Genomic DNA, 12,087 nt, shown 5'->3' on the forward strand with positions numbered 1-12,087 from the left:
TGATTAGTGATAACTAATGTTTTCAAACAAACCTCTTAGGTTTTCACAGAACATTTGTTTGTATATTATAATATTTTTAAAAATTATTACAAATTACCAGAACAGAACACAACATGCGGCGGTAATGAGACAAAATGTGAGCAAGTTTAAGGATGAAAATACTTTTACAAATTACTATAAATTTACCTTTTCTTTATGATATACAAGATCCGTTCAAAACTTTGTCTTGTTTGTGCAAAACTTTCCAAAACAAATCAATAGCACACATTGTTTGCTTTCTTTTATTATCTTTGGGTAACCAGACTTTTACTATGCAAATGTAATTTGAGACAAAACAGACAACACAAGGATTCATTATCTGTAATGTTCAAAATAAAAATAAATTCTAAATAATTCTACATTAAGCCACAAAGACAGATGTCTGATGCTTATTAGAGGATTTTAAATTAAAAATTCTTTTGTCAAACTTTATGAAAGACGCACACTCATTATGTGATTTTGGTGTCCAAGTTATAATATCAGTCAGAAAAGTACTTAAAATAAATGTCAAAACTGCACAGAAGTACTGTACTAAACTGACATTACAGTTGTAGACCTAAATTCAGTGTTCAAGGGGGGTTTTATTTTGACGCTGAGGAGGATTTCCTCTGTGTAACGGCGCTGAACAGGGGGAAGAGCACTGGGATTTCACAATAACGGGTCTTACGGACAACGCGCTGCTGTGGCCACATGAACTCTGCTTTGATAATCCTGCCTGTACTGGAATACAGTCAGTTTCTTTTCAGACTTCATGAAGTTAAACGGTACCTGGTGTTCTGCAGCCGCAGTGCAGCTGTCAGTGATGGTCTGAGGACTTGTCGACGGGGGGACCAACTCCAAAGATGGGCGTTCTGCTACTTTTGTCGTGCTTTTTGTACGTCCTGCCAGTGTGGAGCATTTTTGATGGCATTTGTCCTAGAAAAGGTGAGTCATCAGTCAATAATATAAATGTGTTTTTGAATTTTTACTGTTTTGTCATGACTTTGTTTCATTGTTGAGATTTCAAAAAAATCTCCTTTGCAACAGTTGGGTTTAATTTCACATTTAGTTTCAAGTTTTTTTCTTGTAGAAAAAAAAAAGTAACAAATCAATATTTTACCTATATTTTCTCTACATTCTGAACAGTTTAACTGGTGTTTTGTCTTCTCTTATTGTCTTTTTTTCATCATTCAGCAGGATAGCGGTTAATCGCGCTGTTCTGTTCAGATTACTGAATTCAGTCTAATAAACTTTTATTAAACTTTTATCATTTTTAGATATTTTTTTTTACATTTTTAGAACTTAGATTCTTTCATATCGTTGGACAAAAAGTAACTAAAATAAGTTTGAGAAAAAAGCAACTTATCAAATGTAATAACGTAACTTATTTTGATTACTTGTGACCAACTATGGCGATATATTTAAATTGGATCACTTGTTCTTTAATCCAGTGGTAGAGAGAGATATTTGTTCAGATAAATCAAAGCGTCAATAAGATTTGAGGAACTTTTCATGCACATAAAGTGTGATTATCAGAGAAGAAAAAGTTCAGGACAGAAGAGCGACTGTGTAGGCGAGAGAGAGAGACAGATTAAAAGAGGAAGTTTTGAAGGAGTTGGTAATTTTTGTTATGCAACGCTGCATCCTATCTGTTCTGTGACTACTGATCTGGGACCAGTGATCATGCCCTAAGAACATTTAGAGACAGTGCAGCACATTAAAGCCCTGATTAAACCCACAAAGACAGCCAGCCTCGCTTGTATCTTTGCAACAAATATTTGTTTTTGTTTGTCTGTGTGTGTGTGTGTGTGTGTGTGTGTGTGTGTGTGTGTGTGTGTGTGTGTGTGTGTGTGTGTGTGTGTGTGTGTGTGTGTGTGCGTGTGCGTGTGCGTGTGTGTGTGTGTGTGTGTACAGACCCTCCTCCTGGTGTGGTGGTTGTGTCTCCAGGAAGCAGGCTGGAATTAACCTGCAGCGGCCATGTGAAGGTGAATGGAGTGAAAGTCACCTTAACTAGAAATGTCTCAAGTGAAAACAAGAAAGGATCTTCGTCGGCGAGAACTCCCACCACGGAGCAAGCTGGAAGGAACAGGGCTTTCACAAAAAGAAGTGATAAATCTTCTACAGTAAGCGGGAGACTAGCCATTCCCACCACGGCGACCGGAATCAGCACTCTGCTAGGAGAAAACCGAAGCGGCGGATATTCAGACGTGGAACACGCCACTTCTCCACAAGTGCTCCAGCCAACCCCTCCCAGCAAAACCACAGCGGGGGGGACGTCAGACTGGGAGGATGAAGAGATGAAACTCGAGGCTGAATATGAAGACAAGGAGTCAGAGGGAGGCGGCAGAGCAACCAGAGAGGTTAAAATGAGGCCTCAGTGGAAGTGGAACAAACAGCTGATGGAGAGAGCAGACAGAGACTGGGGAGGACTTGCATTTCTGAGTGACGGGAGCGGTCTGTCTCTGAGCTCAGTGCGACTGACGGACGCTGGGAAATACACGTGTCACCACGGGGGAGAAGAAACTCTTGCTGTTAAGGTGATTGTTGCAGGTGAGTTACGGCGCAATGCCTACATAGACACTCAACTGCAGTGTGTGCAGAATTTGATCGGTTTCATTAAAAGGACTGATCAGTCCAATTTATGTATTGAAAAATCAACACGTGGGCGGAGGTATCCTTCCAAATCACTGAGGTTTCTTACCAAATATTTCATGCAAGGAATGGCGGGATCTTGTATAAATCAGTCAAATCAGTTTCATGTTTTTCAGGAGTATGTTTCTCACTAATCATTTTAAGGTCAGCTCTCTAATCCTCAATTAGGTAAATCAACCAAAGCCAACATGATACAAGCATGAAAAGCAAACTTTGTACCTAGAAAGAAATGCAAATTTAGAGCAATAACCAAGCTAATTAAATGTTTAACATCATGAAGGTTTCTTGACTTTAAGTTTATAGACAGGGTTTACAATCTGATTTTTGAATTAAGCTGTTATTTAGGGATGGAAAGGGACGGATGAAGTCAAAGTGAGCCACAGCAAAACTGACAAGTGTCCATCTTAGTCTTTCCTCAAAGTGTGGAATAAAGACTATGCTGACCTTCAAACAAAAACGAGAGAAAAATAAAAAATTACACAACCAGTTTGATCAAACTCCCAATTAGATGAGCAGAAAGTCATCAAGCAGACTTTATTGTGTCTCTTTTCAACTGGATTCTTTAAACTCGGTTGACATGTTTACACAACACAAACTCACTCCTTGATTCACTACTTTACATAATCTCAATACCATCAGTGACTGTATTGTGACACACTGTGCCAGCGCACGAATACTGATGCATTATGAACTGCGGCAGAGAAAGGTTTTGGTCATGGGTTCTGGTCTGCTGGCTGTGGGACGGTGGTGGGTCTTGAGGGGTCGTCATGGTGACGTGGGTCTGCTGGGTGTCGTCCTGCCAAACTACTTCTCTGAAAAAAATCTCCTGCTGCCCCAAACACATGTCTGATTGAATGTTTTTCTATATCCTAGATCCTCCTGAGACTCCAGCTATCTTGTGCTACAAGAAGTCGCCCAGGAGTAAAATTCGCTGTGAATCGAGGCCTCAGAAACCAGTAATCAAGCAACCTAACTGCTACCTTTTTCTGAGCAAGACGTAAGGCACTTAGGTTTTAAATTCACCTAAGCCTGATTTATTTTTATTGTTGTTGTTGTTGTTGTTGTTGTTGTTGTTGTTGTTGTTGTTGCAACACAACAATCCAACCCCGTAACCCTAACTCAGATTGACTGAAACCTTTGTGCTACATAGTGATACATCTGATGTTCCTACAACAAAACTGATGTTTTTAGAATAAAAAAATAAATAAAATAGTTCTGAATAAAAACAAAATTTGACCCATAGTTCATTTATTGGTTTAATAATAATACAGGACTGAAGTAAGCTACCTCATGCATAATTAACTGAATCTTTGAACTTTTTTCCTGCAGAGCTTCTGTTTGTAAGTTTATCTTTTACTTTGTTACATCTTACTGGAAAACTTGATTTTCTTTTTTTCCTTTCCAGTTACAATCATGGAAAAATAGAGCATTTCCAACGAAAGCGGTGCTCATACTCATCTCAGCACTCGCGCTGTTGGTGTGCTCTGGAGCACAATGAGGATGAGCGGAGGAAGAACCATCAGGCTTTCCTGTGTGTCACAAACATCTTGGGCAGCGCCACCAGTCCCCTGATCAATTTCACACCTCTGGATATTTGTAAGTGAGTCTGTTATTACACGACTGTTTTGATGAAAGTAGGCTTTTAAAAAAAAAATAATAATAATTTTAACCCTTTCCTGCGACTGAAGTGACGCCAGACCCCCCATCTAATGTGATGGCTCACCCGGTGGAGAGACGAGAGAGGATGATAAAGGTGACCTGGAACTTACCAATAACCTGGCATGAGAATGATAACTTTTATGACATAATCTTTGAGATCAGATACAGACCTTCAACCTCTTCAAATGAACAGGTATGTTTGACGAGTTAATGTTTCAGTCATGGGATCCAAACCGATGAACCTGCGATGTTTCCGTTCATTGATTTCTTGTTCTATGGTCTGTACGTGTTCATGCAGGAAAATACAGTTAAAGAACACTGGTACCTGATTACTGACGCTCTGCCTGGTGTCGAGTACCTGATTCAACTCAGAACTAAAGACGAGTACGACGGTCATTGGAGCGAGTGGAGTTCACCGGTCTCTGCCAGAACTTGGACAGGTAGATTAAAAACACACACACGCGAGAAGAGTAACAAGTTAGATTATCTCATGAGGTTTGTACATTTCAAAAGCCGTAATATCCGTGTGAATTCCCAGATTCAGAGCCTTGCTGTTCCTCAAAGGAAGATTTTGCTTTTGCAGTGGTAGTTAAAACACGACCAAGACAATAAACAATAAAGGACAGTAACCAGAAAGAAGCAATACATGTCAAAAGAAGTAACTGATGGCAACAGCACCTTAGTGGTAGAGATCCACGACTAATCATAACACCTTTAGCTCAAACGTCATTTTGATTTTTCCAAGACATTAGATCTGTGAAAGTCAACTCCCTTTTACCTCTTCGTGTTGGCCTTCCTGTTTGAGTAAGTGTACCAATTGTGCACATTTTGTCCTGAGCTTGTTAATCATACAATATGGACACAAGTGATTTGAAGAGCACATTGTTTCCAGGTTATTGAAAGAAAGTGAAATCTCTTCCAACTTCCTGTTTGTTCTGAGGTTCGATATTGTCCAGCTTATCTCATGCCCTGTGACTTCACCATGAATCAAAAATAAGTAAAACATATATGAGAAGGTGCCTTGGTCAAATGAAACCAAAAAGAAAAAAATAGCAAAAAATGTGACCCCTGTATAATTTTTTCTTGTAATTCAAATTTATATGCTAGTCTATGTCGGTCTATTGCATACACTTCAAATAAAATACACAGAGGTTTGTGGTTGTGAAATGAGAATGCGTGGAACAATTCAAGTAACTTTTGCAAACACTGTAATTTCTTTACTTTTTAAAGAAATTCACATACTGATTTTTATAGCTTCAAATATTTAATCTCAAATTCCTAAAATTTAGCAATAAATGTAAGTGGAATATTTTGTTTTATGCATGTCTCCTGGATGCTTTTTGTATTACTCTTTGATACCATGTACATTAGCTTTATTTTACTTACATTTGACAAATTTTACTGTCTTTTCTTTTACAAAATATCACTTTTAATATGTTTTATTAAATGATTTTCTTCCTTTCTGTTGCTTTCAACTAATAAAGAAGAAAGGTGTGATCTGACGACCACAATGGTAGGAATTTTAGCTTTCAGTTGGAAAGTATAAACTTATTCACTTTTAATTGCTCCATCTTAACATATTCTTTTGTCCTGTTTTTCTTTCTTTGTTCATTTATTTGTCATCATCAGATCGACTTGCCCTTCACTGAAGACTATGGTTCTGGTTTTCCTGATGATAGCTACCCTGATGGTTAGTTTGCTGGCAGTGCATTTTTTCAGTACACATGTCTAAGAGAAAAGCACAAGAAGTGGGAGAAAACACCCTGAAACTGACCTATAGTCCACTGGGTTTTAACAGGAAACCATGGCATCACAATAACTCAGCCTCAACAGCTAAACAAGCCACAAGAGACATGGTTCTGTTGAAATAACACCTTTTTTATATAACACCTAGTCATTCTTGTAACCATAACAATTTCTTGTGGTTTTCTTCTCTTTTTGCTGCAGGTACAACAAATGAGTTATGTGCCAACTCAGTTTTATGCAACGTACACTATAATGTTATTTGGATCTCTGCCGTTTTTGCCATCATGTGTGTCCTTTTGGCTGTCTACATCTTCAGGTTGAGCAGTTTGATTTTTCATTTAAATAAAAAATGTTTGCATTGCAGCAAATAGATTTATGTGTTAGCTGATAGATTTACCTGGCTTTTTCATTTGAACAACTGGTTTTCTTTTGCTTTTCAGACACAAAGACAGATTTATGTCCAAACTCCATAGTCTAAGTAGCACCACCCACAGTGAGGACTTGTCTCCACCTCGTCCTTCCATCCCTTCGTCCTCAGAGGAAGAAGCCCTCTATAAACAAAGCGACACACAAGTAGACGGGGAAAATGAGAAAGGACGAACTGAGATGGACAGATTAGAAGCCACAAATTTCAACAACAAAAGTTATTTCTTCCTGCAGATGTAGTTATGAACGAACCAGTTTTAGAAAATCAGCGAAAAGGGACTGAGTTGAAGGATAAACACCCAGAGAAAAATTGTACAGATTGTAAATTCATTTCTTTATATTCGTGCCATGCTTAAACTTGTGCTAAAATGTTTTTTTTTTGTATTTTTTTTTTATGTGGTTATGTTTCTTTCTCTTTTGTCTATTGGAGCCATGTTAAAATTTTGAAATTACCTGCAGAGGTGACTTCATCATAATAAATATGTAGTTATTTTATGTTACTGAAAAGTTTAAGTTGATATTGATGTTGGATTTCTGTACTAAAGTACACTTTCTAGAGCTTTCTTCCACTGTCATGAACTAAAAATATTTTTCATCATTAGTCAACATTATGCAATTTAAATTCATTTTACTTTTTGACTAGTCAAATGACTTTCAGTCAAATGACACTGAAAGTCAAATGACTTTCAGTGTCATTTGACTGGAAGTCAAATGACTTTCACTCTAAGTTATGGGCTATTATTTCATATTGAGTTATGGCATGTTTATGAGAAAATTACTGATTAATATGTCATTTTTTTGCTTTTGCTACCTAATCAACCTATCTCATAGTGATTGATTGATTGTTAATAATAAAGAGTGGTGGAACATGATTAAAAAAATAATATTAAAGGCTTTAATTAATTAAAGGCTTTGTAATTAACTAATGGTATTTTTATCTGACAATGATTAGTTTTTAAATTCACATAAATTTTAGTCGTTGACTAATCAATAACTAACTTGCATGATTTGTATTGTGATGGTGTACATTTATTTCTATCTTTACTTCAAAATGTCGCACTCCAAGTAGAGGAGCCCCATTAGTGCTTTTTCTAAATCATGAATAAATTTAAGCAGTAGTAGTTGTATACTAGAAAATTTATGAAGAAATTTAAACGGGGCCTGCCAAAGTGCCCGTAGGTTGGACCCCAACATTCTGATGCTATGAATTAGCATCAATGCTAAAATAAGCTACAATGTACTCAATAGCATATGGAGAGTCACAAGCATGTTGAGTAACATGGACTTACTCCATTCGTTAAAGTTAGTGTAAAGTTAGTTAGTGTATAAGCTAAAACTAGCCAAAATGCTAATGTTGGCCTAAATGGCATGAGGGGCATCACTAGCAAGTTGTCTTACATTGACTTCCTCCATTCAGTGTTCTAAATATGGCTAATTAATGAAAAAGAAAAAAGATTAAAAGCTTATTTTAAGGAAAAGGCACTGCTTCCCATGAGGGAGGAGCCAGGTACGGTGAACGTTGGGGGCAGTGCACTGCTAATCTTTGTGCTAATGTTAATGCACTGCCTTCTGATTTTTACTTTTGGAAAGTAGAAATCAAATGTTTACTTAATGGCACTCCATCCTGCTGGCTCCAGGTTAGGGTTAGGGATAGGGATAGTTAATTAATTAGATAGGGTCTAATTATTTAATAGCAGAGTCACATTTATGAGAACAAAATCTAATTATTATGATAGAATCTAAAGATATTATTTATTTAGATGCATGTTTTGTTGTTCAAATAAATTATAGCATACGAGAATTATGAACTAGCTATTTTTAAATTATGTAATGCATATTTGTTATCACACTGCTTCCATAGTCTTAAATTAACATTAAATTAAATTTATATTTACTGTAACGTTAAACTTTTTAACCTGATTCAACTGCGCCCCCTCGTGGACAAGCAGTTAGACTCGTACGCTTCTATGGCAACGTCTTCATGGAAACAAACTGTGGTGACCGTTTGGTTTTCAGTTTTTCGGAGCAACAGAGGATATCGCCATTTAGATTTAGATTTACAAAGCCATGGGAGAAGTTGTGGAAGATGCTCAGAAGAATCTCAACGTTTCTATTTTAACTATCGAACAACAAGAGAAACTGCGACAGTTTAAGGTAACTCTCCGCGGAGGAAGAGAAAAACTAGGCAAAAAATATGTTGCTTACATTATTTTGGGATTTATTCCGAATCTGCGGTTTGTTTTGCTTCAGATTCAAACAAGAATCAACAACGAAACGTATTTGAGAGCCCATCCAGAAGTGGATGAAATCATTGGTGATTTTCTAAGGTTGGTTTATTTTTCCCTATTTTACCAGAAAGTCATCATTAAAGTTTCAAACGCTCTCAATTTATCAGCGTTTACGGCTCAAAAAAATCCCGTAAAAGATCCTGATACAGAGATAAACAGAGGTTTGGAAAACTCAAAGAAGTACAGAAATGTTTTATTTGTTTGCCTCAGGTAAACAAATATCAGCTGTGACCAATATTTAGGTCTATCGGGGTTTCGAAGAAATCTTCAAAAGTATATGTGGAATATAAAAATATTGTTTTTCAGTATATACCACATCTTGGTAAATATTGGGGGAAAAAATTAAAAATTGTGATAATTTATCAAAAGTTCAACGTTCTTGTAGGATATGGGATGTGACTAATTGTTTACAAGTTAGTCAACATACAGTTGAATCCAGACATTTACATACACTTAAAAATACATATTTATCTAACTGTGAAATCAATAAAAGTGTGTGTTTAATAATCTGTTACTATTGCTTTATTTGCTACGAATGTTTTCAGTTGTTGTTTATTTTATCTCAGTACTTTTGGACCTTTATTTGATCATCTTACAGAATGTAGTAATATGACAATATCTTAGCTTATATGATCACATTAAATGAAACATTAAATTGACCTTGTTTCGTTTCTCTTTCATTTAACAGACATTTGCTGGTTAAAAAGCCGTCTGACATTCGCGAGTTTGCTGCAGGTGAGTCATAAACATAGACACACTTTTGGGATTATTGCTCCAATCTCTCATAGTTACATTTTAATCCTAGTGCTGACAGTCACCTTAATCTCAGTTAAATCCTGTATTAAAATAATTGACACCAAGAGAGAGTCAAGTGTTCCGTCATATTGGTTGTTAATGTTGCATTTTATTTCCTTAGATTACTTTGCTTAGTTGCTTTTGACACAAACTACAACTTTTTCAAGTAATATAAAATGTAGTTTATTCATGAAGACAACTGGTGTCACGTGGAACAGTTCAAGAGACAAAATGTTGGACAGATAGCAGAATATGGACTGATATAATAAAGACAGCTACAAAGCAAGATCAAAATTGGTGGAGATTTATTTGTAACGCTGATCTTCTTTTTCAGATCACTTCTCCTCCCTAAGCGATCCTTCTGACTCTGTATCGAAAGAAAACAGTGAAACGGACTGAAAGATCTGACAACATCCTCCTCGTACCTTTCTTGAGTCAGAGATCGGATGTGGATGGGTTCTAAATTTACATCCGTGTTGATCCGTTATGCTTGTATTCATATTACTCATTGTAATATTCCTAGAAATGCCTCAGACGATTAAACTAATGTGTGATTGTGAAAGAGGAGGCAGTCCTGCGAAGGTTACGCAATGCTCTTTGACACTTTGACCAATTTATTTTGACAGGATTGTTCACAGACTCACTGTTGTCTCATGTTCAACTAATTGACCTTATTTTAACGTGACTTTGTAACAGTTGGTCTGCTGCCTTTACTTTGCATCTTAACTTAAAACACAAATAAACTCGGGAGGCGGGGGGAGAAAAGTAGTGTGGTCTGGTCTCATGTGGTTACTGGTTTAAATGCCGAATGTATTTTTCATGAAAATATAATCTCCTTCAAATGTATTTGTATTTCAATTTTTTTTTACATCTTTTTGATAAAACAGCAAAAACGATGGTAAATGTTACATCTGTTAGAGAAGGTTTACTTCCTACAAAGAGAAGAAGACTTCACTGTCATCTAAAGCTGTAGCATCGTGTAATTCTGAGGTCTCATCACCATGTTTACTTGATTTTTTTTCTATGAAGATCTGAATAGAGCTTTTAGTGTGTGTTTGCCTCCTCTTGTTTTTAGTTGAGTAACTCAAATTGGGTAACGCTGTGGTGGATTTGTGGCGGGTGGAGCCCGTCAGTTTTCTGCTGTTCTGTGTCTGTGACTCATTCTCAACAGTTTTTGTGAATTATCTTTGAAAATTTTGTAACTGAAACAGTTTTATAGATTAAATTATGTCAACTGTACACAGCAAATTTGGAAGTGTTCCATCAACTCCTACAGAATTAAATTCAACACTTTGAAAGTGTCTATATTGGTCCACTCTGGTTGGTGTAGAAGTTACACTTTTGAAAGTGTTATTTGTGATAGAGTTGAATCAACACTCACAGTAGTTAAAATCAAATACACTTCAGTGTTAATCTACCCAACAACTAGTGTATATTGTCAAATGTTAACACTATGAACATGTTAATGCAACACAGAACGGTGTAGCGCAGGGGTGCCCAAGTCCAGTCCTCAAGAGCTACCATCCAGCAACTTTCAGATGCATCCCTGCTTCAACACACCTGAATCAAATGAATGGCTCGTTATCAGGCCTCTGTAGAGCTGATCCCAGTCTGTTGGAGTAAGGATACTTCTAAAACTTGCAGGATGGTAGCTCTCGAGAACTGGACTTGGGCACCCCTGGTGTAGGGTATATATTAACATAGAAATCTGAGTTTTGAAATACCACTGGCAGGGTGTGCTGTGGTGGTGCAGGGGTTAAGCACAGCCCACATATGAAGGCTCTAGTTTTCAATGCGGCTGTCGTGGGGTTCGCTTCCCCTTCTCTCATTACCCACTTTTTTTTGTCAATTTACTACCAAATAAAAGCCAAGCAATTAAAACCTTCCCCCGCCCCCAGAAACTACTGGCCATCAATTATCTCCAAATTCATTTTAAGACATTAGATGCTACAAAAACACCAGCACCATTTGCAGAATATAATTTACTTTTATTTCAAAACATCAAACAGCACTGACAGCAATATACAACAAAGGTCACACATTCATGGTACTTTGCACTGAAGGTGAAGTGTGCTTTGAAAGTTCATTGGAAGCGGCCATGGATGGTCTTGTGATCACTGATGGTGAAGTGTCTTTGGTGCTGCTCTTGTTTTCGCCAACATGAAGGAGGAAGACTTGCAGCCTGGAAGGAAAAACAGGAAATACAGAAGAAACATTAGGATAATAAAATATTTTAAAAAGTAGTGTGAGCAAAACTAATCAGACTCACCTGTGTGTGTCACCATCATATTCATTCAAATTACTCTGCCCACCTGGTTTACAAGATAAAGCATAAAAAAGTCAGAAATAATTACTAAAGAAATTAATCAGCTTATAGAAAAATTTTGGACAGCATTAAAGGTCGTGCCAACCTGTCTGAAGAAATGTGTTGGAGTCATTATAACAGGCTTCAGTCACCAACATGATACACTGACAAAGAAAAAACATTTTGGCAGTTTTTAGA

General features: G+C 36.9%; 2 protein-coding genes across 4 annotated transcripts; both read left to right on the forward strand.

Moving 5' to 3' along the window:
* Nucleotides 1-691: 691 nt before the first annotated feature.
* Nucleotides 692-7,409, forward strand: il6r (interleukin 6 receptor). 2 transcript variants are annotated; one of them, XM_014984450.2, is made up of 10 exons: nucleotides 692-963; nucleotides 1,933-2,568; nucleotides 3,544-3,667; nucleotides 4,076-4,266; nucleotides 4,359-4,522; nucleotides 4,628-4,769; nucleotides 5,817-5,842; nucleotides 5,959-6,019; nucleotides 6,277-6,391; nucleotides 6,516-7,409. In XM_014984450.2, exons 1-10 carry the CDS (start codon nucleotides 882-884, stop codon nucleotides 6,739-6,741), a joined length of 1,767 nt encoding a protein of 588 aa, XP_014839936.2. In that variant the 5' UTR covers nucleotides 692-881; the 3' UTR covers nucleotides 6,742-7,409. The 2 variants fall into 2 exon arrangements, with proteins under 2 accessions (XP_014839936.2, XP_014839935.2); XM_014984449.2 differs by having other exon boundaries at nucleotides 693-963; nucleotides 5,814-5,842.
* Nucleotides 7,410-8,448: 1,039 nt separating this feature from the next.
* riiad1 (regulatory subunit of type II PKA R-subunit domain containing 1) lies at nucleotides 8,449-10,349 on the forward strand. 2 transcript variants are annotated; one of them, XM_014984419.2, is made up of 4 exons: nucleotides 8,449-8,655; nucleotides 8,752-8,828; nucleotides 9,478-9,524; nucleotides 9,919-10,349. In XM_014984419.2, exons 1-4 carry the CDS (start codon nucleotides 8,569-8,571, stop codon nucleotides 9,981-9,983), a joined length of 276 nt encoding a protein of 91 aa, XP_014839905.1. In that variant the 5' UTR covers nucleotides 8,449-8,568; the 3' UTR covers nucleotides 9,984-10,349. The 2 variants fall into 2 exon arrangements, with proteins under 2 accessions (XP_014839905.1, XP_087870264.1); XM_088014138.1 differs by lacking the exons at nucleotides 9,478-9,524; nucleotides 9,919-10,349 and having other exon boundaries at nucleotides 8,752-9,262.
* Nucleotides 10,350-12,087: the final 1,738 nt, after the last annotated feature.

Source organism: Poecilia mexicana, unplaced genomic scaffold (genome assembly GCF_051168715.1).
Source record: "Poecilia mexicana isolate PSO_F unplaced genomic scaffold, ASM5116871v1 scaffold_16, whole genome shotgun sequence".
Taxonomy (NCBI): Eukaryota; Metazoa; Chordata; class Actinopteri; order Cyprinodontiformes; family Poeciliidae; genus Poecilia; species Poecilia mexicana.